At 55.6% G+C, this 20,983-nt stretch overlaps 2 protein-coding genes across 30 annotated transcripts in view; one reads left to right on the top strand and one right to left on the bottom strand.

The window, feature by feature from the left end:
* Positions 1-4,420, top strand: part of PISD (phosphatidylserine decarboxylase) — a 38,776-nt gene extending 34,356 nt beyond the window's left edge. For 9 of the 15 annotated variants that reach the window (XM_070516429.1, XM_070516432.1, XM_070516430.1 and 6 more), the window contains 5 exons: positions 1,084-1,320; positions 1,524-1,662; positions 1,927-2,073; positions 2,362-2,522; positions 3,117-4,420. In XM_070516429.1, coding sequence (XP_070372530.1) covers positions 1,084-1,320; positions 1,524-1,662; positions 1,927-2,073; positions 2,362-2,522; positions 3,117-3,341 — 909 coding nt within the window. In that variant the 3' untranslated portion in view covers positions 3,342-4,420. The remainder of the gene's footprint in view (positions 1-1,083; positions 1,321-1,523; positions 1,663-1,926; positions 2,074-2,361; positions 2,523-3,116) is intronic. The other 6 variants (XM_070516428.1, XM_070516431.1, XM_070516437.1 and 3 more) reach the window with 1 other exon arrangement.
* SFI1 (SFI1 centrin binding protein) overlaps positions 4,413-20,983 on the bottom strand; it is an 89,783-nt gene continuing 73,212 nt past the window's right edge. For 6 of the 15 annotated variants that reach the window (XM_044775544.2, XM_044775543.2, XM_044775548.2 and 3 more), the window contains 17 exons: positions 18,241-18,322; positions 17,739-17,917; positions 16,871-16,946; positions 16,282-16,377; positions 15,734-15,810; positions 14,496-14,598; positions 13,148-13,244; positions 10,230-10,390; positions 9,701-9,775; positions 9,039-9,113; positions 8,722-8,898; positions 8,382-8,644; positions 7,478-7,582; positions 7,089-7,320; positions 5,415-5,752; positions 4,676-4,787; positions 4,413-4,598 (listed from right to left, as the gene is read on the bottom strand). In XM_044775544.2, coding sequence (XP_044631479.1) covers positions 4,494-4,598; positions 4,676-4,787; positions 5,415-5,752; positions 7,089-7,320; positions 7,478-7,582; positions 8,382-8,644; positions 8,722-8,898; positions 9,039-9,113; positions 9,701-9,775; positions 10,230-10,390; positions 13,148-13,244; positions 14,496-14,598; positions 15,734-15,810; positions 16,282-16,377; positions 16,871-16,946; positions 17,739-17,917; positions 18,241-18,322 — 2,353 coding nt within the window. In that variant the 3' untranslated portion in view covers positions 4,413-4,493. The remainder of the gene's footprint in view (positions 4,599-4,675; positions 4,788-5,414; positions 5,753-7,088; positions 7,321-7,477; positions 7,583-8,381; positions 8,645-8,721; positions 8,899-9,038; positions 9,114-9,700; positions 9,776-10,229; positions 10,391-13,147; positions 13,245-14,495; positions 14,599-15,733; positions 15,811-16,281; positions 16,378-16,870; positions 16,947-17,738; positions 17,918-18,240; positions 18,323-20,983) is intronic. The other 9 variants (XM_070516413.1, XM_070516415.1, XM_070516419.1 and 6 more) reach the window with 5 other exon arrangements.

Raw genomic sequence — 20,983 nt, 5'->3', positions numbered from 1 at the left:
GATTAATTCCTGGCTGCCGGAGGGTGGTTCAGGAAGGCTGGAACCTGTTGGGCCCTTAGGGTGAGGATGCCTTCCAGGACCTGGGAGCCCTGGGCTCTCCGGACAGGCTGACCACAAGGAGGAAACTGCTCCTGGGCCCTTGGACCACCCAGGTGGTTGTCTCGAGGGCTTGAAAGCTCAACGGCATCTAAGGGGGCACTGGCCACTAGACCTGAGGTCACATGGCAGCCCTGGGCCGCTCCAGCGGATGGGTGTCAGCTGGGAGGAGTTGTGGGAGTCAGTAATTCAATACCTCGTAGAGGTGTTTAAAGTTGGAATGAAATTACTTTTACACCTTGGGGACTTGGTGCCTTGGTTGTGTTCAGACAAGCAGCTGCTGCTGATTAGAGGCAGGTTCCACTGTGGCAGCAGCACTTGAGATTTAAGAGGCTGCTCCTTCCAGGTCACCTGGCCCTGAGAGTTTCGGTTGAAGCCAGCCGAGGAGCCTCAGGGGGCCAAGTCCCCTCCAGCTTTGTGGACTGGCCCAGTCTCTGGAGAATGCCTCTGAGCTCCCGGCATGGCGAGTCCAGGCCCTCTGAGTGCTGGCCCAGACGACAATGATACAGCGCATCTGCATGCAAAAGTCCCAACCCTGGGGGACTTCTGGGTGTTCTCCTTGCTTCCTGTTAGGATGAGCGTGTTTGCTTTGGCTTCGTAGCCTTTCCCATGCCCCCGGGGCCTCCTTTCTGTACCAGTCCAGGACACAGGCAGCAGCACCGCCTCCTGCCAAAGCTTCTCTCTGGGACGCGATCAGATCCCTTAATGCCCCCCCTTCAAGAAGTAAGAACGTGCTGGCCAGTCTTTCCCTGGGGACTAGGCCGGTTGCTATTCGCCCTCTGCATTAGACTGGAACACCTGAGTTGTAAGACGCCATGTCATGGTCTCGGCCTCGGCCAGTACTCAGTTTGTGAGAGTATTTGGGAAGCTCAATCCAGTTCCTAGTGAGAAACAACCACATCACAAAGCCATCGTGGGGGTTGGCTGACTAGGGGGACGTGGGGTGGGCATGCAGTTTGGCCAACTCTGCCTGCCTGTGGCCTGCAGGTGGCCCTGTACAAGTCAGTGCCGACGCGCTTGCTGTCGCGGGCCTGGGGCCGCCTCAACCAAGTGGAGCTGCCGCACTGGCTGCGCAGGCCCGTCTACAGCCTGTACATCTGGACCTTCGGGGTGAACATGAAGGAGGCCGCCGTGGAGGACCTGCACCACTACCGCAACCTCAGCGAGTTCTTCCGGCGCAAGCTGAAGCCGCAGGCCCGGCCTGTGTGTGGCCTGCACAGCGTGGTGAGGCCCCGCCCTGCCTTCCACTCCTCCCTCCAGAAACGGGACTCCCGCTGTGCCTTTGGGAGCCAGTCCCAGCAGCCTCCACAGGTGGCCCAGTGAGCACCGCTCCTGGGCTGTGCCCCCAGGGAGGAGAGGGCCCTGCCTGTGTCCCCTCGCCCCGCCCCCTCCCCTCCCTGGCAGCAAGCTTCTCCTGGCCCTTCCAGATCAGCCCGTCGGACGGGAAGATCCTCAACTTTGGGCAGGTCAAGAACTGTGAAGTGGAGCAGGTCAAGGGGGTCACCTACTCACTGGAGTCATTCCTGGGCCCGCGCACCTCCACGGAGGACCTGCCTTTCCCACCAGGTGGGTCCTTGCCTGGTCACAGCCAGGCAGCCCTGCTGCAGTGTGGCTGGGCTGGACATCAGAGGATGAAGGACTGGAGTGGGCGGGGGAGGGAGGGGATGCTGGGAAGGCTATCGGAACTGAGGGCCGGCACGTGGTCCTGGAACTGCTGTGCCTGGAGCTTCGGGGCCTCCCTGGAGCCTGTGCCCAGACTGCACGCAGGTTCCATGCTAGGCGGCCTCGGGTGCTTGTCTGAGAGTCTGGCCCTGGTGTCTGCCCCCTCAGCCACCTCCTGTAGCTCCTTCAGGAGCCAGCTGGTCACCCGGGAAGGGAACGAGCTGTACCACTGCGTCATCTACCTGGCTCCCGGGGATTACCACTGCTTCCACTCTCCTACTGACTGGACCGTTTCCCACCGGCGCCACTTCCCAGGTATGCCAGGGCTGCACGTGGGTGGGAGCGGCTTCCCTGGGCCTCAGAGGTCGTCAGCTTTTTGGTGTGAGGGGACCCAGGCTCCAGATTTGGCTTGCCAAGGCCCAGAATTGACTATTTTAGTTTGGCCAAGCATGGGCAGTGGGGGCAGGGCGGGGTCTAGCCCGCTCTGCATTTGCGATGACATGGGGTGACATTGGGTCTTGGGCTGTCTCAGAGTGGACACACTGGCTGCGGGAGGCTGGTCCTCCTACTGGGTCGGGAGTGGCAGTGTCCTTGCCCCCACAGGCTCTCTGATGTCCGTGAACCCTGGCATGGCCCGCTGGATCAAAGAGCTCTTCTGCCACAATGAGCGAGTGGTCCTGACTGGGGACTGGAAACATGGCTTCTTCTCGCTGACGGCCGTGGGGGCCACCAATGTGGGCTCCATCCGCATCTACTTCGACAGGGTAAGCAGAGCTCAGACCCTACGGAAGGCCAAAGGCTGGGCCACTCATGGTCCCCTCACCCCATCTCCTATGTATAGTCTGTTGGGACTATAAATTCTAGGAGGGTGTGTCCCCTGCCAGGCTTGGCTCTGCTGAGCAGCTGCCCCAAGGAAGGCCTGGGCCCTGAGCTTCTGCTCTGCCTGGTGCCCCTGCTGCCCAGATTTGCGGCCACTTGCCCATCTGGAGGTGCCTGGAGAGGGAGGGAATTAACCTCCTCACCTGGCCCTTTGCTTCTGCCGAGAACCACAGAGGAGTACTGAGTTTGGGGTGGGGTGTACTGATTGGAGGCAGAGTGTGTGAGGGTGCAGCCAATGCCCACCCAGCCCACGGGGCTAACTTTCTTGGTGTTGGTTTGTGACCACCTCTTGCCCTCCTGGGTGCTGCAGAACAGAGATCTCCATGATTACCACGTTCCTCCGGGGCCCAGTTCATAGCCCATGGGCCGAGTCCCTGTCTCCACCTCCCTTTCCGAGCTGGGTTGGGGACAGGCACCAGATGAGTGTTCAAGGTACAGGGAGCAGGACTCCACATGCTCTGCCCCCTGACCTCCCCCAGGACCTGCACACAAACAGCCCGAGGTACAGCAAGGGCTCCTACAACGACTTCAGCTTCGTGACACACGCCAACAAGGAGGGCATCCGCATGCGCAAGGGCGAGCACCTGGGCGAGTTCAACCTGGGCTCCACCATCGTGCTCATCTTTGAGGCCCCCAAGGACTTCAACTTCAAGCTGAAGGCGGGACAGAAAATCCGATTCGGGGAGGCTCTGGGCTCCCTCTAGAGCCTCCTTCCTGGCTGTGGCTGCTGAGGAATCTTTTCCAAACAGAAATGTGAGGGTCTTTTTGAGGGAAATCTCTGCGGCTGTCCTGGGGAGGGGACTACCTTGGGGCCATGGGGTCTGACAGTGGGTGACTTCTGTCTCTGCTGTCCCAAGTGCAGACGACAAAGTCAGAGCCCGTCCTGCCCTAGACCAACGACGTCCCTTCCCACCTTAGAGAGAAAGAAAGTGCAGGCTGGGATGATCTCAGATTCCCTTTTGGAGATTTTTTAACGTACTGTATAAACATCTCCTGGCTGAGTGTTCAGTTGGTCTTGATTTCCATTTTAAGATGATAAGTGATAAATGTACCTTTTTGCTGCTCGTCCCATCACTGCTTTTTGGCCTTCTCCCTCTGCCTCCCCTGCACTGGGTGAGGTGCCTCCGGCACTGACTGGGTCTGCGCTGCCCCCTCAGAGCAGGGCCATACGGCCTTCAATGTGACAGCTTTCTGTCCCAAGTTTGCCCCACCCTGCTCGTTGGGAAAACTGTCTTTCCTCTTTGCACTTGTGGCTAAATGCATCACCCCTGGCTCTGCCAGCATCTTCTGCGGATGGTGACAATGGCATGGCACTTTGCAGGCCCCAGTGAATGACCTTCCAGAGCTGGCAAGTCAAGTCCGCTTCCTAGGGGGCAAGACCAATTGCTGCATCCACCTGAATGGTGTCCAAAAAGTGAATGGGGCCGGGGAGAGCTTGTGTCCCCTCCCACGTCCAGACGCACAGAGACTACGGGAAAGTTGCTGCTATTGATTCAGGAGCTTGCGGTGGAAGCAGAGGAGCCTTGGTGTGTTTGGGGGAAGGGGTCAGTGCCTAGAAAACCTGTCCCCAGGTAACAGATGCACAGTCCTTGGGGAGCCACTGATGGTGGGGACAGGGCCAGGTCTCATGTTTCCTGGGGATGCTGTGAATTTCTCCTGCAGGAGAAGCCATTTGAACTTTTTCAACTGTATCAGTAGCACAGTATTTTTGTATGAAAAGTGGGAGACTTCTGAACAGTAATTCATTTAATTGCAACAATTTGAAATAAAAAAACTCATTGCAGCTCTGCGTTCTGTTCCTGGAGGTGGGCTGAGGCCTCCCGTGAGGCCCAGCACCTGCCTCCCCGGGGCGATGACTAGCACAGAGCCCGCCGCAGGGCCTGTAGGCGGGCGATGCCGGCGCTGATGGGCTGGCGCTGGGCCTGGAGCTCAGCGGCCAGCTGCTGGATCTGCAGTTCCACCTGGGGGTGAGAGGGACGGGCTGAGCTGAGAGGAAGCACAGCCTGGGAGCTGTCCCAGGGGCCACCTGGGGCCTCACCTCCTGCAGTTGTTCCTGCACCTGCTGCTCTGCTTCCTCGTCCTCAGGCCTGGGCTCCTCCCGGCTCAGCTCCAGCCACCGGCGCAGGCTCCTCGCTTGCCGCTGATAGGACCTGAGGGAGTGAGACACCTGCTGCCTGGCTGGGCCCGTGGCAGAGCCTTTGGCTCAGGGAGAAGCAAACAGCAGCTATTTGATGCAGGTGGAGAGAGGAGGGTTGTTCCTGCTCCTCTGCCAGCCTCCACCGCCCGCAGACAGCAGCTCATGGGGCCCAGGCAGAAACCCTCCCTGTCCCTCTCCCTGTGCAGAGCTGAGTGTGCGGGACCTGCCCACTTCCCTTCAGCCTCCAAGGCTGCTGCTCGTGTGGACAGCCTCGAGCCTGAGCATGGGGGGTGTGGGCTCTGCACCCAGACCACAGGCAAGACAGGATGGCTGACTGCACCTGCGGCCCAGGCCTGTCTTCTCTGCACCGTCATCCCATGTCATCATCAATTCCTGGGTAGACCACTGGCCTGGCTTTCACTTGACCCAGTCAAGTTTAAAGTTTTGCTCAGTTTTGTCCCCTGTCCCACAGGTAAGGCCAGCTGGGACCTTCCTGAGCAGGACTGAGAAGTCAAGGTGCCACCTGTCTGCGGGGGGCTGGCACAGTGTAGAGGCATCACCCCCAGGACCCTGGCAGCTAGCTCTGGGGAGACAGAGCTCCCCACTGTTTCCTGGGGACGGGCGGCAGCCTGAGTCTTACCAGAGGTTCTGCTTCGTGGTCTGGTAGTCCTGCAGTTGCTGCTGGATGCCCTCAAGCTCAGCCTCCAGATCGGTGTCGCCCATGGCAACAGGAGAATAAGCTTCATCTTGACCACCCTTCCAGCCGGGCCCCGGCTGAATGCAGGGAGCCCAGGTGCTGGGAGTGGGCCGAGTGCTCACTGTGCTGCCAGGCTTCAGGGGCACACCTGCAGTTTCAAAGCCAGGCCCATGTCTGGTGCCTGTGAAGTCCCCAGGAAGGAGCAGGCAGGGGTCAGGGACACTGGCTGGGGATGGAGAGGCCCGGGACATGAGCCCAGGGGTGGTTGGCAGTGCTGACACCTGTAAAGGAAGGATGGAAACTGAGCAGGGAAGCTGAGAGGAAGGCCAAGGAGGGGGCACTGAGGCTGCCCACTGTTGGGGGACCAGGGTTAGGTGAGGCCCCAGGAGCTGGGCTTCCCCACACCCGCTGCAGCCAGCTCACCCAGTGTGGCCCTGCCCCTTCCTTCAGGACCTGACACTGATGGAGAACGTCCCACAAGCAACCCAGGGAGCACCCCACACCTTTGCAGTTAGGTCCCACCCCTTGCCCAGGGCCTGGCTCAGTACCACCCAAGAGCTGTTTCAGGCCTTACTGACCTTTCACCCCCGCCTACTCAGCCGTGACGTCTGTACTTCGGTGAGAAAAGTGGTCAGAGGCAACTGTTTTCCTTGTCCAACCACATACCTACAACCCTCCTCCATTCCCTCCTGGTGACAGTGTCTCTCCTATCACCCCTCACCCCCTCACCACTCCTGCTTATCTCGCACTCTCTTCAGACACCAGCTCCTTGGGGTGGCCCAACCCCACTGCTGTCTCCTCCATTCTGAGCACTCATGCTTTCTCACGGCTCCCTGCCCAGACTCCTCGACTTTGGTGTCACGTGCCCCAGGAACTGAGGGCCCTCTTCTTCCAGGGCACCTCGTTGGTGCCCAGGGGTTTACCTTCAATCCGTGTGGATTCTCAATTTTCATCTCCAGCCCTGACCTCTTCCCTGAAGGCCACACTCACAGTCCTGCAGCTTTTCTCCCATTTGACAAGTTTAAGACGCACTCTTCATGCTTCACCCCAAACGGGTCCCCACCCCCCTTTTCCCTCTTTGAGTAAAAGAACTCATTATTCTCTGAGTTATTCAAGCCAGAAACCCAGGAGCCATCCTGGATTCCTTCCTTCACTCTCTTATCAAACCCATCAGAGCAAGTCCTGCCTACTCTGCCTCCCACTGAAGGTTTACAGCCACCAGCACCATCCGCTGGGCCATCGGATCACAGCCCCCAAACATCCTCCACAACTTCCTACAAATATTCCTCCAAATATTTCCCCAGGGCCCACACGACCCGCCATGATCTGCAGTCTCTTCATTTGTCTGCATTGGGGGGTTTTCTTTAGTCTCTGCCACTGGGAGATAAGCTTCACGAGCAGGGGCCTCAGCAGGCTGTTCACCACTATGTCCCTCGGACAGTGGCCCCTACACTTGGTGCCACAATCATTGGTGAATGATTGAGTGGCCTCCTTGCATCTTCCTGAGCCAGGAGCGTCCAGAAGCAATGAGCACAGCTGTGGCTACAGCCCCGAGTGCATGAGAAAGAGCACCAAAAGGCCAGAGAACAGACCCCCAGGTACCCAGGGAGGACTTACGCTGGAGGGTGCTTCTGTCCCACGTGGCATGAAGGAGGAAGGGGGCAGCAGCTCTGGGCCTGTACTCACTGTGGGGGGCAGCTTCAGGCCGGGGGAACCCAGCAGGGCCCTGGGCTGGGGCAGGGGGCTGCCTGGGACCAGTGCTGTCTGGGCCTTTGCCAGGAAGGGCCTTGTCACGGAAGGGCCCGCTGGCTGGGCCACACCTAGGCCACGCTCCCGCAGCACCTCCAGCCTGAGCAGAGGGAAGGCAGGAGCTGGTCAGGCCATAGCACCCTCCTAAGGAAGAGGAGGGAGAAGGGGAAAGGGGGCTACCCTCCCTCAGGCCCCAAATCACAGGCCCCAGATGGAGGGACCACCTGCTTTTGGGGGCCCAGGACCACACAACCTACCCCTGACCCCTGAAGGTGCCACAACCCAGGGGCCTCTGGCTCTGCACAGGCTCCAGCAGGAAGTCGGGGCGTCGAGGCTGCTTCCTTGCTGAGCGGGCAGCATTGCTGGGAAGAAACATGGGCCCATTCCTGCAGGCCGCTCAGGGGCTGCAGGGGGCCTGAGACCTCTGTAAGATGGGTCATCCAGTCTGACCCCTCCAATCTCACAGGGAGACTGAAGGCCAGAGAAGGAAAGGTTCTTGCCCAAGGTCAGCAGGTGACCTGGGATGGGCCCGAACCACATGGAACTTCTAGAAATTCCAATGAAGCAGGCCTCATGCCATGGGGACGCTTGACCCACGTCGTCTCATCTGACCTCTACAGCAACCCAGGTGACATAGGTGCTCATCCCATATCACCAGGAGCAGGCTCGTCAGGGTTGGGCCCTTGTCAGGGTCAGGCGGTGAGGGAGGCAGAGCAGGACTGAGACCCAGGCCGGTGGCCCTCCCTGCTGGCCTCTCCCCCAGGCTCAGGCAGTGCTGGTCACTGTGGGAGCTCACAGCTACATCAGCATGGTGTGCGAGGATGGGGCAGGAGACAGGTCACAAAAAGTGAGGTTTCCTAGAGGGAGCCTGCTTCCCAGCCATAACGGGGGAAGTGGGGTGACTGGTAGGTCTAGGGGCAGGAGGGTGGGGCTGACCCACACCCTATTCCCTTTGCTAACTGCATGTTCTCTCCCCCACACCCAGGAGGGACAGAGACTGTGGGCCCTCTTAGGGCCCGGCAGAATGGGAGGGACGGGATCCTGCTGGAGAGAGGGAGCAGTTCAGTTGTGACCCTCAGGGCCCAGTGTCCTCCCTCCAGTACAGTCCGAGCTTTGCCCCAGGTGGAAGCGAGGAGAAGCAGTGAGGGATGGGCTACTCACAGCTCCAGGAGTTGGGAGTCCCCGGCAGCCAGGGTCATGCTGCCCAGAGCTCCCTGAGGCCCATGAGGAGTCCTCAGCCTCTTGGTCTCCAGGGTGGCATCTCCAGGCCCCACAGCAATGCGGTTGGGAAGGGGACCCTCAAATGTCACTCTCTTGCTGGGCATGGTGGATGCAGGTGGCCGAGGCTCCCTGCCCCAGCCCAGCACCTTCTGTTTCCAGAGCATGGCACAGCGATGGACCGCACGGTGGAGACTGTGGGCTGCCTGCAACCGGCCTCTGGTCAGGTCATGCTGTGCCCTGCCCACTCCCCACAAGAAGGGGTGAGGGACCCCGGGCCTACCTGCACCTGCTGCTGGGCATGCAGCTGCTGCCGAAAGGCCCTCATGCCCGCTGCGAACCGCAGGAGGCGCGTAACGCCCTCCTGGAGGAGCTGCTGGTGGTAGGCCTGCACCGCCCGATCCAGACGAGCCTTCTTTCTCCTCCTTTCCAGCAGAAACCCCAGCCACGCGGCCCACACCTCCAGGGAGAGGAAGTGAGGCCTAGCTCTCCCTGCTTGGGCTCCCCCCGGGGCTGTGCCCACAACCCGCCCTGCCCTCCACCAAGGCACCGTCTGCCTCTGGGAGAGGTAGGAGCAGTGGGATGCGGAGCCCCCATTACCTTTGCCTGTAGTGAGAAGGACCAGAACCACAGGGCCCGCGCTGTGCCCTGCTGCTCCCGCCTCTTGTTCACCAGCTACCGGCCAGAAAAAGAAGATGACAGAGACATCACCTTCAGGGAGGCCGCCCTGACCACACGGCCCTGGTCACACTCAGACCCCTGTACTCGGGCGCTGCCCCCCTCCACTAGGAAGGGCTCAGCCCTGCCAGGCCCTGAGGTGATGGATCAAAGAATGATCTTTTGGAAAGAACAAAGGCAAAGAGCTCTTGGGGGGAGGGAGCAAGTGGGAGACAGGCTGGGGACAGCTCGCATTACAATCCAGAGAGCGAGAGGGACATGTGCATGTGGCAGGGACACGTTGCTGAGCATGATGTAATCCTGCCTGGTATTCTATCAAGGCCTCGGCAAAGACTTAAAATGCATCTAATACTAATTTTTGGATATCACCCTGATGTATTTTTCAATGTGACACTGTAGAAGCAGGGCCCTGACGTGACCTGGCCTCACGCAGGCACAGGCAGAAGGAAGCTGCAGTGCAGGGAAGTGACTGGGGGTGAGGAGCCCTGGAGGAGGGTGACATTAACAATGCTGAACCAGAGGCGTGGGCTCCGGAGGCAGTGAAGGGAGCGGGAAGGGAGGAGGGGCTTCTCTCTGGCTCCCACCTGCTGTCTCCACTGGCAGAAGCAGGACCGGCTGAGTGTCTGGGCATGGAGTCGGGTGCCCTGCCTCTGCAGGAGCTGGGGAGAGAGTGCCCAGGGAGCCACGTGGCGAATGGTCAGGTGCCCAATGCCCAGACCACCTGGGGGCCACCGCAGGGGGAGAGGCTCCAGGCCCAAGTGAACCTCCCATTGCCAGGAGGAGTCTTGGATGAAGCCAAGGGCCTCCCGCACCAGGCGGGCGTGTCTAGATGACTCCATAGGTCCCTGGCCCCTGACAAGCCATGGTTCAGGGTGAACCAGTTTCCCTGCTGAGCCATCTTCCACCTGCAGGAGACCTGATCCTGAGGCTGGCTTCCCCCCAACCTTCCCAGAAGGCTCCTGCAGCCTTGTGCCCACAGCACCCTAAACCACCCAGCACCCATGCTGGCTGCTGTGAGCGCTGCAGGAAGGACCTCTTCCTCCCTGGGAGGTGGTCTCCTGGCCTGGCCAGCCCCACCACTCAGGGGACCTGGGTAGCTGCCGCCTGCCTCACCCTCTTCCTGACGCAGCACAGGTGGTGCGCCTTCCAACGGGCCATGCCCCGCAGCAACAGCCGCTGGTGGTCATGCTGCGCTGCCCTCTCCAGCTGGACTCTCCGCTGGGCTGCCCTCTGGCCACGGTCCCGCCAGCGCTGAAACCAGGTCCTGAGACAGCCTAAGGCAGATCAGAGTCAGAGTTTGGTCTTTTGCAGGATTTATACAAATGACTACGCAATGGTGAAAGTTTAGAGAGTAGGGATAGAGTTGAGGGTGTCGGCCTACACTTGGTGAAACCACCACATAGGATGGCAGCCACTCTGTGGGGACAGCTCTGGCCACCTTCAGCAACTGCGAGGCCCTGGGAGACTGGAACCAGGTCTACTGTTCACTGTTTTGCCCCCCAAGAGCCCGCCAGAGCCACGAGTCTGTCCACAGCAACGGCAGGTGTGCCAGGGTCCCCTGCAGAGCCACCTGCAAGATGCTGCTGGGCACGCAGATGAGAAGACCCACAGTCTGAGGGAGTGGGAGGTCGCGGCCCTGTTTTGCCAGGGAGGAAACTGAGGCTCAGACAAGTCCAAGCAGCCTGAGCCAGGCCTGGGGAGGAGGCACGGTGTCGGCCTGGCCGCATCCTGCGTTTTGTTTCTATCACCAGATTCCCTTCTGAGGGACCGAGCACTTTCTTCTCTTGATTTTTTCCTTTTGGATTTTCTCCTTTTCTTAGGCTCTAAGAGAAGTTTCTTTTAGAGACAATAGAAGAGGGTTGATACAGGGCACTGATGCCAAGATGGGGTGTCCTCCAGAACTTGGAGGGGGTGGGGAAGGCGGCATTCACAGGCCCGGAGACCAAGCGTTAGGACTGGTGCTGACAGCTCTTGGGTACTGCTTTAAGTGTGTCTACATTGTCTCAGTGGATCCTCAAGACAACCCCAAGAGGCAGGTACTATTATGCCCATTTTACAGATGGAGAAACTAAGGCTCAGAGGAAAGGACTTGCCCGAGGTTGCACAGCCAGCATATGACCCCACCTGCACTTCTTAAGCATTCTCTTTAATGTGTCTCATGACACCTGCCTTTAATTCATCCTTCTCCAGCACCCGGCCCCCACCCTTGGACTGACAAGGTGTGCCTGAGACACGGATGCCTTAGTTAAGCCAAGAAATGGTTCCACAGGCATTGACTGCACATCTACCGTGTGCTGAGAACACAGTGTCCTGTCACATGGTCTTCTAAGTCCTTTGTACCATCTGTAATGGACACGGCAATCCCAGGTCCTGCCACGTGTCGCCACTCCCTTCTAAGGAAAGCTGGCTGCCCCCTAGTCCTGTGGAGGGAAGCAGCTTCAGGCTGCACCTGGTGCCTGTCACCTCTAACTCCCTACTGTGGCCGCCTGTGCCAGGCAAGGGCACCTGACCCAAACCGGTGAGGCCTCTGCAGCACTGGTGCCAAAGCGCTGTCCAAACAGGGACCAAAGGATGGGCGGAAGCCCTCGGCCTCTTTCTTGGGAGTGAACTAGAAACACAGCACTGGTTTCTGGGGTGAGGAGCAGCTTGAGGACACCGAGAAGCACGTTAAGGGTGGAGCAGCTGCAGGATGCTGACCCCACGGTCCTGTGCAGAGGATCTGTGCTCACGAACACAAACTGCAGTGAGAACCAAACCAAAGCTGATTCATTTTCGTCCTGGCGCAGACTCTATGAAGCCAATGTACTAACTTGATCTGTTTTCTCTGTGGTCTGATTTAAACCATTTCCATTTATATTTTCACTTATTCTAACACGAGCTGTCCCCTCGGAGTGTCAGATTCCCCTGCTGCAGGGCCACGGGTCTCTGTTTCCATGTGTCTCTCAAGCAGAGGCTCCCATCTGGACTGTCTTCCCCAGGCTGTTTGTGCAGCAGGTTGTGAGACCACCTGAGGCCAACCCTGCGCTGTAAACCTACGAGGGCCAACTACGCAAGGAAGCGGGACCCTAACAGGACGGGGCTGAGCTGACGAACAGCAGCCACTGGAAATACTTTCTCATCAAAACCACCCCGTCCCAACCACCTTGAACGCCTCCATTCCAGCTTCATTTCTTTATTTCTCTGTAGAGCTCAAGGCCTGGCCTTTCATTTTATTTTATTTTATTTTTTATTTTTATTTATTTTTTTTGAGGAAGATTAGCCCTGAGCTAACTGCTGCCAATCCTCCTCTTTTTGCTGAGGAAGGCTGGCCCTGAGCTAACATCCGTGCCCATCTTCCTCTACTTATATGTGGCGTGCCACGTGGTGCCATGTCCGCACCTGGGATCCTAACCAGCGAACCCCGGGCCACCAAAGCACAACGTGTGAACTTAACGACTGCGCCACCGGGCCAGCCCCTGGCCTTTCATTTTAATGCCAACTGGTTGGCAATCAGTTGGGAACAGAATGCTATGATGTTCTGGATTGAATAGTTACCCCCTCCTGAATTCATGTACATCCTGGAACCTCAGAATTGATGTTATTTGGTAAGAGGGTCAGGATGGTGTAATTAACTGACATCATACCGAAGTAGGGTGGGCCCTTAGTCCAGTATGATTGGTGTCCCTATAGAAAGAGACATGGACACACAGGGAGGACAACCATGTGACGACAGACGTAGAGGCTGGAGAGATATGTCTACATGCCCAGGAACACCAAGGACTGCTGGGGCCACCAGAAGTTGGCAGAGGCAAGGAAGGATTCTGCCCTAGAGCCTTCAGAAGGAGCACGGCCCTGCCAACATCGAGATTTTGGACTTGGCCTCCAGAACTCTGACAGAACAATTTTCTGTGGTTTTCAACCTTCCAGTCTGTGGTAATTTGTTACCTCAGAAACATGAAACTAATACACATACGGAGGAGACAATGACTAAGGGGAAGCAAACGGAACACCAAGACGGTTCTGTGTCCTTCACAATCCTCTCCTCCGCTTACCCCTCTCCAGCACCTTTTGGGCCTCCCTGACGGCACAGTCCTCCTGCTGTCGGTAGTATATCTGCACTGATGCAGCCTCCCGCCACTGGACCAGGACCTGAGGGGCAGATGAAGAACACAGAGGTGATCATAGCACATCCTGACTTGCTGGGGACACCCCAGCTCTGCTGGCAGCTCCTTGTGGAATGAAGCCAAATGGTGGTCATATGGCACTCACACACGATGCAGGAAGCACCCACTATCCACGCAGCCCACAGGCAACAGGACAGAGCCCCAGACCCCTCACAGGAAGCCCAGTATCTCAGGCAATGGGATATGTCTACCAGAAGGAGTTAAACCACATCACACCACAAAAAAGTAAAGTCGTTATGCAGGCTTTCATTCTGTTATTGTTAAATGGAATCTATACATTATATGCACTCTTTCACATGTGAGACACATGAAATCACGGTAACAAAACACTTCAGAAAGAAGTCAAGCAGCCAGGGGACACCTGGTGCCTACTCCCTGAACAGTCGCGAACTCGATTCCCCTCCAAAAAGCCCTCTTCCCTTCTGAGCCTTGAAGCCAAGCAGGGTCTGACCCTCCTTTTAGGGCAGGGGACACAAATGTTGGCCTCGGAGCTTTCCTGAGAAAAACTGGGCCTTGACCAAACATAATCATCGCTCATCCATGGGAGGCTTCAGCGTTGTCAGGACCAGCCCCCCACCCCCGGCCTTCCCACAGGTGAAGTGCTGTTGCTCAGGGCTCCCGAAAGACTGCCTGCTACTAAAACATCCCTGAGTCCAGGGACCACGTCAGTCATTTCATTTCTGCATAGATCCCACGTCTTGTTCCCACGGCCACGTCCTCCCTTGCTTATCATGTGGGACCAGGCCCCATCATGTGGCACTTTGGGGATATTTCCCACTGATGGTGACCAGTGACCTCACATTCCCGTGATGCTCTATGTTTTCCAGAAAGCCTCCATGGCCACAAAACCTGCAAGGCCGATAAGCAGGAGCGAGTACCCTCTTCTGACAGATGAGGAGATGGAGGTGCAGTGACTTACATGGCTTGTCCCAGTGGAAAATTCCACATGTAGAAAATACTGGTTCTGATAAGAACTAGTTCACTCACACGTGTTGTATTTTTGTTTTACTAGATATTGGTTCATAACTCAGTAAAAATAAATAAATTTTAAAAACCCAGCTGCTCACACAGCTGTATGTGTGCAAGCTAGAGAGTTGTCCCATATCCTAGGTTCCTCATTCAGTTCCAATCTCTGGCACCACCCCCCATGCCACTTCCTCAGAGGAACACGGTCTCAAACCCTCCTGGTTGACCAGCTGGCTTCCCCATGCCTCACCTTGGAACACATGGTCCTTCTGTAGTGAGCACTTGCTCGAGACGTTTTCTTTGTTTCATCCACACGGGCCATGGTGTTCTCTCTCCAGCAACGTAACACATCCCTGCAGGTGCACAGAGCGGGGAGAGGGAGTGACACCAGTGTGGAGAAACAGTGCGAGGTTTCTGTGAATCATTCCTGGTTCTTCAGCCCACTCCCGAGTCAAGGACTCCCCATGCCCAAGACTACTGTTTCACTGACAGCCGTGTTTATGTTGATGCAGACACTCAATACACGGCTGCTGAGCACCTGCTCTGAGCCAGGCATTGAGGGGGCACCAGGGACAGCGCGGTGAACAAGACCAACACCACATCCTCATGCATTTATGTGCTACAGGGAATAAGAGCCAAACCGGGCAATGGTGACAACAGGCGGTTCATGCCGTGAAAAGAGAGGTGCAGAGAGAGGGAAGCTGGAGGAAGGCACTGGAACCTCAGTGTCTGTGCTGCTGCTGAGTTAGTTCAGGGAGTCCCTCTTTCTTATTCTGCTCTGTCTAAGGAGCTGGACGGGCACTTTACGGGACCCTGAAGGAGGGACGGAGGTGTTCAAACTCCACCGCCCACAGGCAGCCTAGAACAGCACGTACTGAACAAATACAGAAGAAGGAAAAGAAAGGGTAGAATGAGGGAGGCCTGCTGGGAAGGAGTGAGTTCAGAGCTTGGCTGAGCAGGAGCAGGAGGATGGGCTGAGGGAGCCAGAGCCAAGGCAGCAGAAGTGACCTTGAAGGGCGTGAGAGATGCTGATGGTCCTAGAGGCTGAGAGATGGCTCTGGAGAGTCAGTGAAAGGCCTGGAAAGCCAAGCAGGGAGGTGACTGACTAGGAACTGAGAGGCAAAGGGAGTTACTGCAGCTTCTGGAGAAGGAGAGGAGATGAAATGGTGCCTCGAAAAGCTGAATCCTGCAGGTCTGAAGCAGGGAAGGAAAAGTGCTCAGAGGAGCAAGACAAGCAGGAATCTTGCAGACAGCCAGGGGAGAGCTGCTTCCCAGAGGCCCTGCTCTGCACACAGAAGGGGTTCAAGACGTATGAGGTGAACGAGTGAATGGAGTGCTTGCTGTGGAAAAGGTAGGCCCCACTATGAGCAGCATGGGGCAGCCAGGCCCATCCTCTGCTGGGCCCGGGTCCAGAGCCCCCAACCTGCCTGGGTCTGGAGTTAGTCCCCTGATCCTCAGGCTGGGCCCAGGAGACACAGGGACACTCACCGCAGCAGCTGCCTCCTGTGCTGGCTCTCCCTCACTGCCACCTCTTGTAGGATGCTCCGCACCTGGCTCTGGTACGTCTGCAGGAGACCAGGAGGACTGGAGGCCACCCCTGGGCCCACATCTCTCCCTATTCCCAGGCAGGTCTCAGAGGTGCCTTCTCAACAGGGGCTGTGATGCCCAGAGCACTTACCACAGAGGGTGGGGAGAGGCCAAAAGCCTCGAGTCCCAAGGCCGGAGATCACCCAGACAACAGGGAGAGGACTGTCTCGCCAGGCCCTCACCTAATATGTCAAACCACCGGGCTCCTAGACAAGGGGCCACTAAGGCTGGCACCTCAGCCAGCACTTGGTTTCATTTTGACGAGCAGGGATGGAAGAACTTAGCCCCGAGGCTGCAAGACCTCTGCCCAGGGCACTTGCTCTGTGTGAGGCTTGTGGAATTACTCTGCTTTGAGAGGGGCAGGAAGAACAACGAAGGGAAACAAAGTCTCCAGAAGCCCCCCCCACTGCAACGTAAGGAGAGATCTGGAAGGAAGCAGCAGCTCCTACCCCCCAGCTCTGCAGCGCCCTGTGCAGTAAGGTGCGCTGGCGATGCAGGTCAGCTCGCATCAGCTTCTGCCGCTCAGCACGCCGCAGGGCCAGGCACTGCGGACAGAGGAGAGGGCCGGGCTCTGAGGGCCATGGGGCCAAGGGGGCGGGCTCAGCTTTGCCTCCATCTTACACACAGTTTGGGTGAGTTCAGGTAAGGTACTTAACCTGGGAGCTCCAGCTCATCTATGTCTTAGGAGTTTGTGAGGATCAAATGGGGCAAGTGCCTGACTCGGGGCAATGCTCAAGCAGGGTTAGCTTAAAGGTCCTTTACCCTGAGCAGTAGGAGGCCTGTAAATGCCGAAACTGGGAATTCTAGATTCAGTGAGTCAGAAGAGAACAGCCTAGCACCTAAAGAACGAGGAATTCTGAGCCACTCATCTCAGAGACCAGGTAACAGTTCTTCATCTGCACCTGGCCTCTTCTCTACGCTGAGGCAGGTGGCTTCCGAGGGACTGTGGAGGAGCCCATATGTCCCTCTGAGTCATGCTGACACACCACTCCACCTGTCCACAAGCCACATGCAGTGGGGCCTGTGCCAGAGCCTTACCTCTCTCCACCTGTTCCAGGCCCAACGCAGGAGCCATGCCGAGTGGAACTCTGCAGCCAGCAGCCTGTCCACCTTCCTACAGGGAGACAGGTGGAGCTCAGTGCTGCGGCCCAGACCCAGCCAGGGTCCTCTCGATGGACGCTCCTTTGCAGTCCCTGGTCCCTGCCAAGTGGTTCTTAAATTTGGGGGGGAATAAGATCCTCTCTGAAGAGCTGCCAAAGTTTATATGTGCACTTCTCTCCCCCTAGAAAAGTGTACATATAACCAAAGTTTTGCAGACAACCTCACTAGGCTTCCAGTACCACTGAAGCATATTCATGTGCAGGTGACTGAGAAGGTTAAATGTGGCCAGAGTTGGAGAAGTGGGGAGATCCTCAGGGCACAAAGAGGATATGGAAAGGCAGCAAAGCAGGACAGTGTCTGCAGTAGACATGTGGGCTGCCTGCCCTTCCCCAAAACCACGTGGTGTGGTAGAAACTGCCACAGCTTGCCCCCTGGCCACAGCTGCTGGTCCTGGGCGGTCAGCTATCCCAAAATGGGCCTCTCGGTCTCTTTCCTGGCCATGGTCACTTTGAATGGGCCCTAACCAGGAAGGAGGATGTAGCTGATGGGACAGGACTGCAGATCCACAGAGCATGTCTGTCCCCAGTTGAGTTCCTGACACTGGGAGCTCCATGAGGTACCCCAGGATCCTGTCACTACAGCCCTGGTTTTGCTTAGACTGTTTCAGGCTGAATTTCTGAAACTTAAAACCAGAGTTTAGTCTAACATGACCCTCCGGATGAGCACTCAGAGCTGCCAGTGCTGCTACTGTGGTCAAAGCTGCCCTGAGAGGGGTAGAGCTTCTGAGGCAGAAGCAGCCACTCACTCTGCTCTGAGCCCTTGGGCACGCTCCCTCCAGACACGGAAAGCCTTCCTGAGCCGCCCACGGCGGTGGTGGACACAGGCCACTGCTTGCCACTGCCGTTCCTGGCAACATGCTGCTGCCTGCTGGTGCCACATGGACCAGGACCTTCGCAGAAGCTGCCGCTCTGCATGAAGGATGGCCTGCGGCAGGACGGGAGGGAGAGAATGCAATGTAGGAGGGGGTACAGAAGCCAGGGAATAAGCTACAGGCCACAAACAATGACCAAGGCAAAGGAAATGGATGTTCAGGAACCATCTTGGCCCAGAAGCCATCTGTAAATTCCACTGACAAGGGAAACAGATGCCCCAGACCCTGCTCCTGCCTCATGAGTCCTGGTCACAGGCAAGACGCCCTCCAGTGTGGGCCTGGGTGCTGAGTGATGTCCTGAGGGAGGGAGGCAGTGAATGCCAAGGCCTGAAACAGGGCCTCTATCCCAGGCATCTCCTCAGGGACAGCCACTTACCATTCTCTCTGCCAAGCGGTGTTCTCGATGCTGAAACATCTTCTGCCACCAAACAGCAAACACTCGCTTCTGTAATGTCTCCCTAAGAAAAACCCAAATGAAGAATAGGAAAGCACTTAAAATAAAACAACTACAAAAGAACAAGAAGTTCCAAATAGTTGGATTCTTCCTCATATACTGTGCCATTAAGAGGCGAATAAGCTTAGATGGGGAGAAAAGAAAGGAAAGTAGACAACAATACCCCCCAAAACCACCAACAACCCAACACTTTCTGTTATTTCTGGTGTCAGCCCTGCACTCACACAGTATGAAAGACAGACTTTGAGACCCTGGTTCTTCAGCAGTTCCAGGTTGAACTACCAACAGTGCTCAGTGGTCATTCGTGAAAGCCCTTCCAGTCCATGCTGACCAGCTAGGCTGCTGCTGTATAGATCCCTGGGGGAAGTGATTAAAAACAGATGCCAGGCCCCCAAGGCTGACCATGCAGGTCTGAGCTGGGTCCCAGGAAACAGTACTTAAAACAAGTGTTCCAGGTGAGGTCAACAGGGAGAGAGGCCTGGGAACCACTGCTCTGCCACCTCTGCCTAGGGCTACCTGCTCATCATGACGACATCAAAGGCTGCCAAAGCAGTGCTGGGACAACTGGTCAGCAGCCATCACGGGCTGTGTCGGCCACACCATGGGGTAAAATATGTGAGGCAACTGTTTCCAGGACCCTGGGCAACAGGCAGTGCAGACTGTGATCCCCAAGAGAAGGGAAACGCCCCAGGTGAGCCCCTTGGCCGCCTAGGCTTACTGCCTGGGGGCACTTTCTGGACACTGAGGGCGGGGGAAGGGAGTCCAAGCAAAGCATGACAGTCTCACTGAGCTGAGGCACAGACTGGAGTTCAAGACTGTAGGAAGGACTATGTGGACACATGTGGCCTTCCTAAGCCTAAGCTGGTGGAGACCTCACCCCTCCCCACAGGCATGCTCACAGACACCCTGCACACTCCACAAGGGGATACCCAGAATTCTACGTGAGGCTGCCCCAGGTCCTCTGATGAGGCTGCACAGGCAGACTCTCTGAGGCCTAGCAGAGTGGCTGCTGCAGGGCTAAGAGCTGAACAGAGATACCAGCAGTTGGAGAAGGCTGGGAGATGGAGAGTCAGCCAGCCCAGTCAGAGTGGAGAGACCTCACTGAGAACCTCAGAACTCAGAAAGGCTAAGCTTGAGGAGTAAGAGCCATGCTCTAACACTGAAGAAAAAATTTAAGACAACGCAGACAGAGAAAGAAAAAAACCACACTTGACAAGATCCACAGGAACCACAAGAACAAAAAGGAACCATGGCTGGCCAGAACAAAATGCAACACCTTTAAAGGAAAAAAAGCTGTCAACAGAAACAGTGATCCAAATGTTGGAATCAGCAAATGCTTAAAAACAGCTATTATAAATAAGTTTGAGCACCTAAATGAAAAGATGAACAAAATTAGTTAGCAGACAGGGAATCTTAGCAGAGAAATAGAAAAACTTAGCAAAGAAACTACAAAAAGAACCAAATGGTTTGGTGGTTCCTCAAAAACTTAAAGATAGCATTACCATTTGATCCAGTGAATCAACTCCTAGATATAAAACCAAAAGAATTAAAAGCAGGGACTCAAATAGATGTGTGTACACCTATGTTCACAACAGCATTATTCACAATAATCAAAAGGTGGAAACAACCCAAGTGTCCATCAACATATGGAGGATAAATAAATTGTGGTATATCTATACAATGTAATACTATCAAGCCATAAAAAGGAATGAAATTCTTATACATGCTACAACACAGATAAACCTTGAAAACACGATGCTAAGTGAAATAAGCCAGACACACAGGACAAATATTGTATGATTCCACTTATATGAGGTATATTGTTTAATGGGTACAGAGTTTCTGTTTGGGATGACGAGAAAGTCCTGGAAATAGATACTAGTGATGGATGAATGCTGTGAATGTACTTAATGCCACTGAACTGTGTACTTAAAAATGACTAAAATGGTAAGTTTTATGTTATGTAGGTTTTACCACAATTTAAAAAAAAATGAGAATTCTAGAAGTGAAAAGTACCATATCTGAGATAGAAAAGTCATTGGATGGGCTACAAATTAGAACCTGCAGAAGATGACTGAACTTGAATCAGATCAATAGGAAGTATCCAATCTGAAAAACAGAGAGAAAAAGAATAGAAAAAAATTGAACAGTGCCACAGTGACCTGTAGGACAATATTAAATAGTCTAACATTTGTAATTTGAGTCTCAGCAGGAGAGAAGGGAGGATATGAGGCAGAGAAATTATTTGAAGAAAACATAATATAAGATTTCCCAAATTTGGTCAGGATAGGGCAGGACACCTCAGATCCAAGAAGCTCAGTGAATCCCAAACAGGATAAACACAAGAAAACGACACCTTAAATATATCATACTCTAACTGCTGAAAACCAAAGGTTAATAGGAACAACTTAGAAGCAAAGGAAGAGGGACAGATTACATCTAGGAGAACCACAATACAAATGATGGGTGACTTTATATCAGAAACAATGGAGGTCAGAAGACAATGGAACAATGTCTTAAAAACATGTGGGAGTGAGGGGGTGGAGAAATCAAGTCATTGTTCTATATCCAGGAAAAGGTCCTTTAAAAATGAAAGTGAGAGTGAAATAACCATAAACAAAAGCTGAGATAATTCATCCCCAGTTGACCTGTACTTTAAAAACAC

The sequence above is a fragment of the Equus asinus genome, chromosome 8 (genome assembly GCF_041296235.1).
Source record: "Equus asinus isolate D_3611 breed Donkey chromosome 8, EquAss-T2T_v2, whole genome shotgun sequence".
Classification (NCBI taxonomy): Eukaryota; Metazoa; Chordata; class Mammalia; order Perissodactyla; family Equidae; genus Equus; species Equus asinus.
The sequence above is the reverse complement of the archived record's forward strand: the minus strand, read 5'-3'. Positions and strand labels throughout refer to the sequence as shown.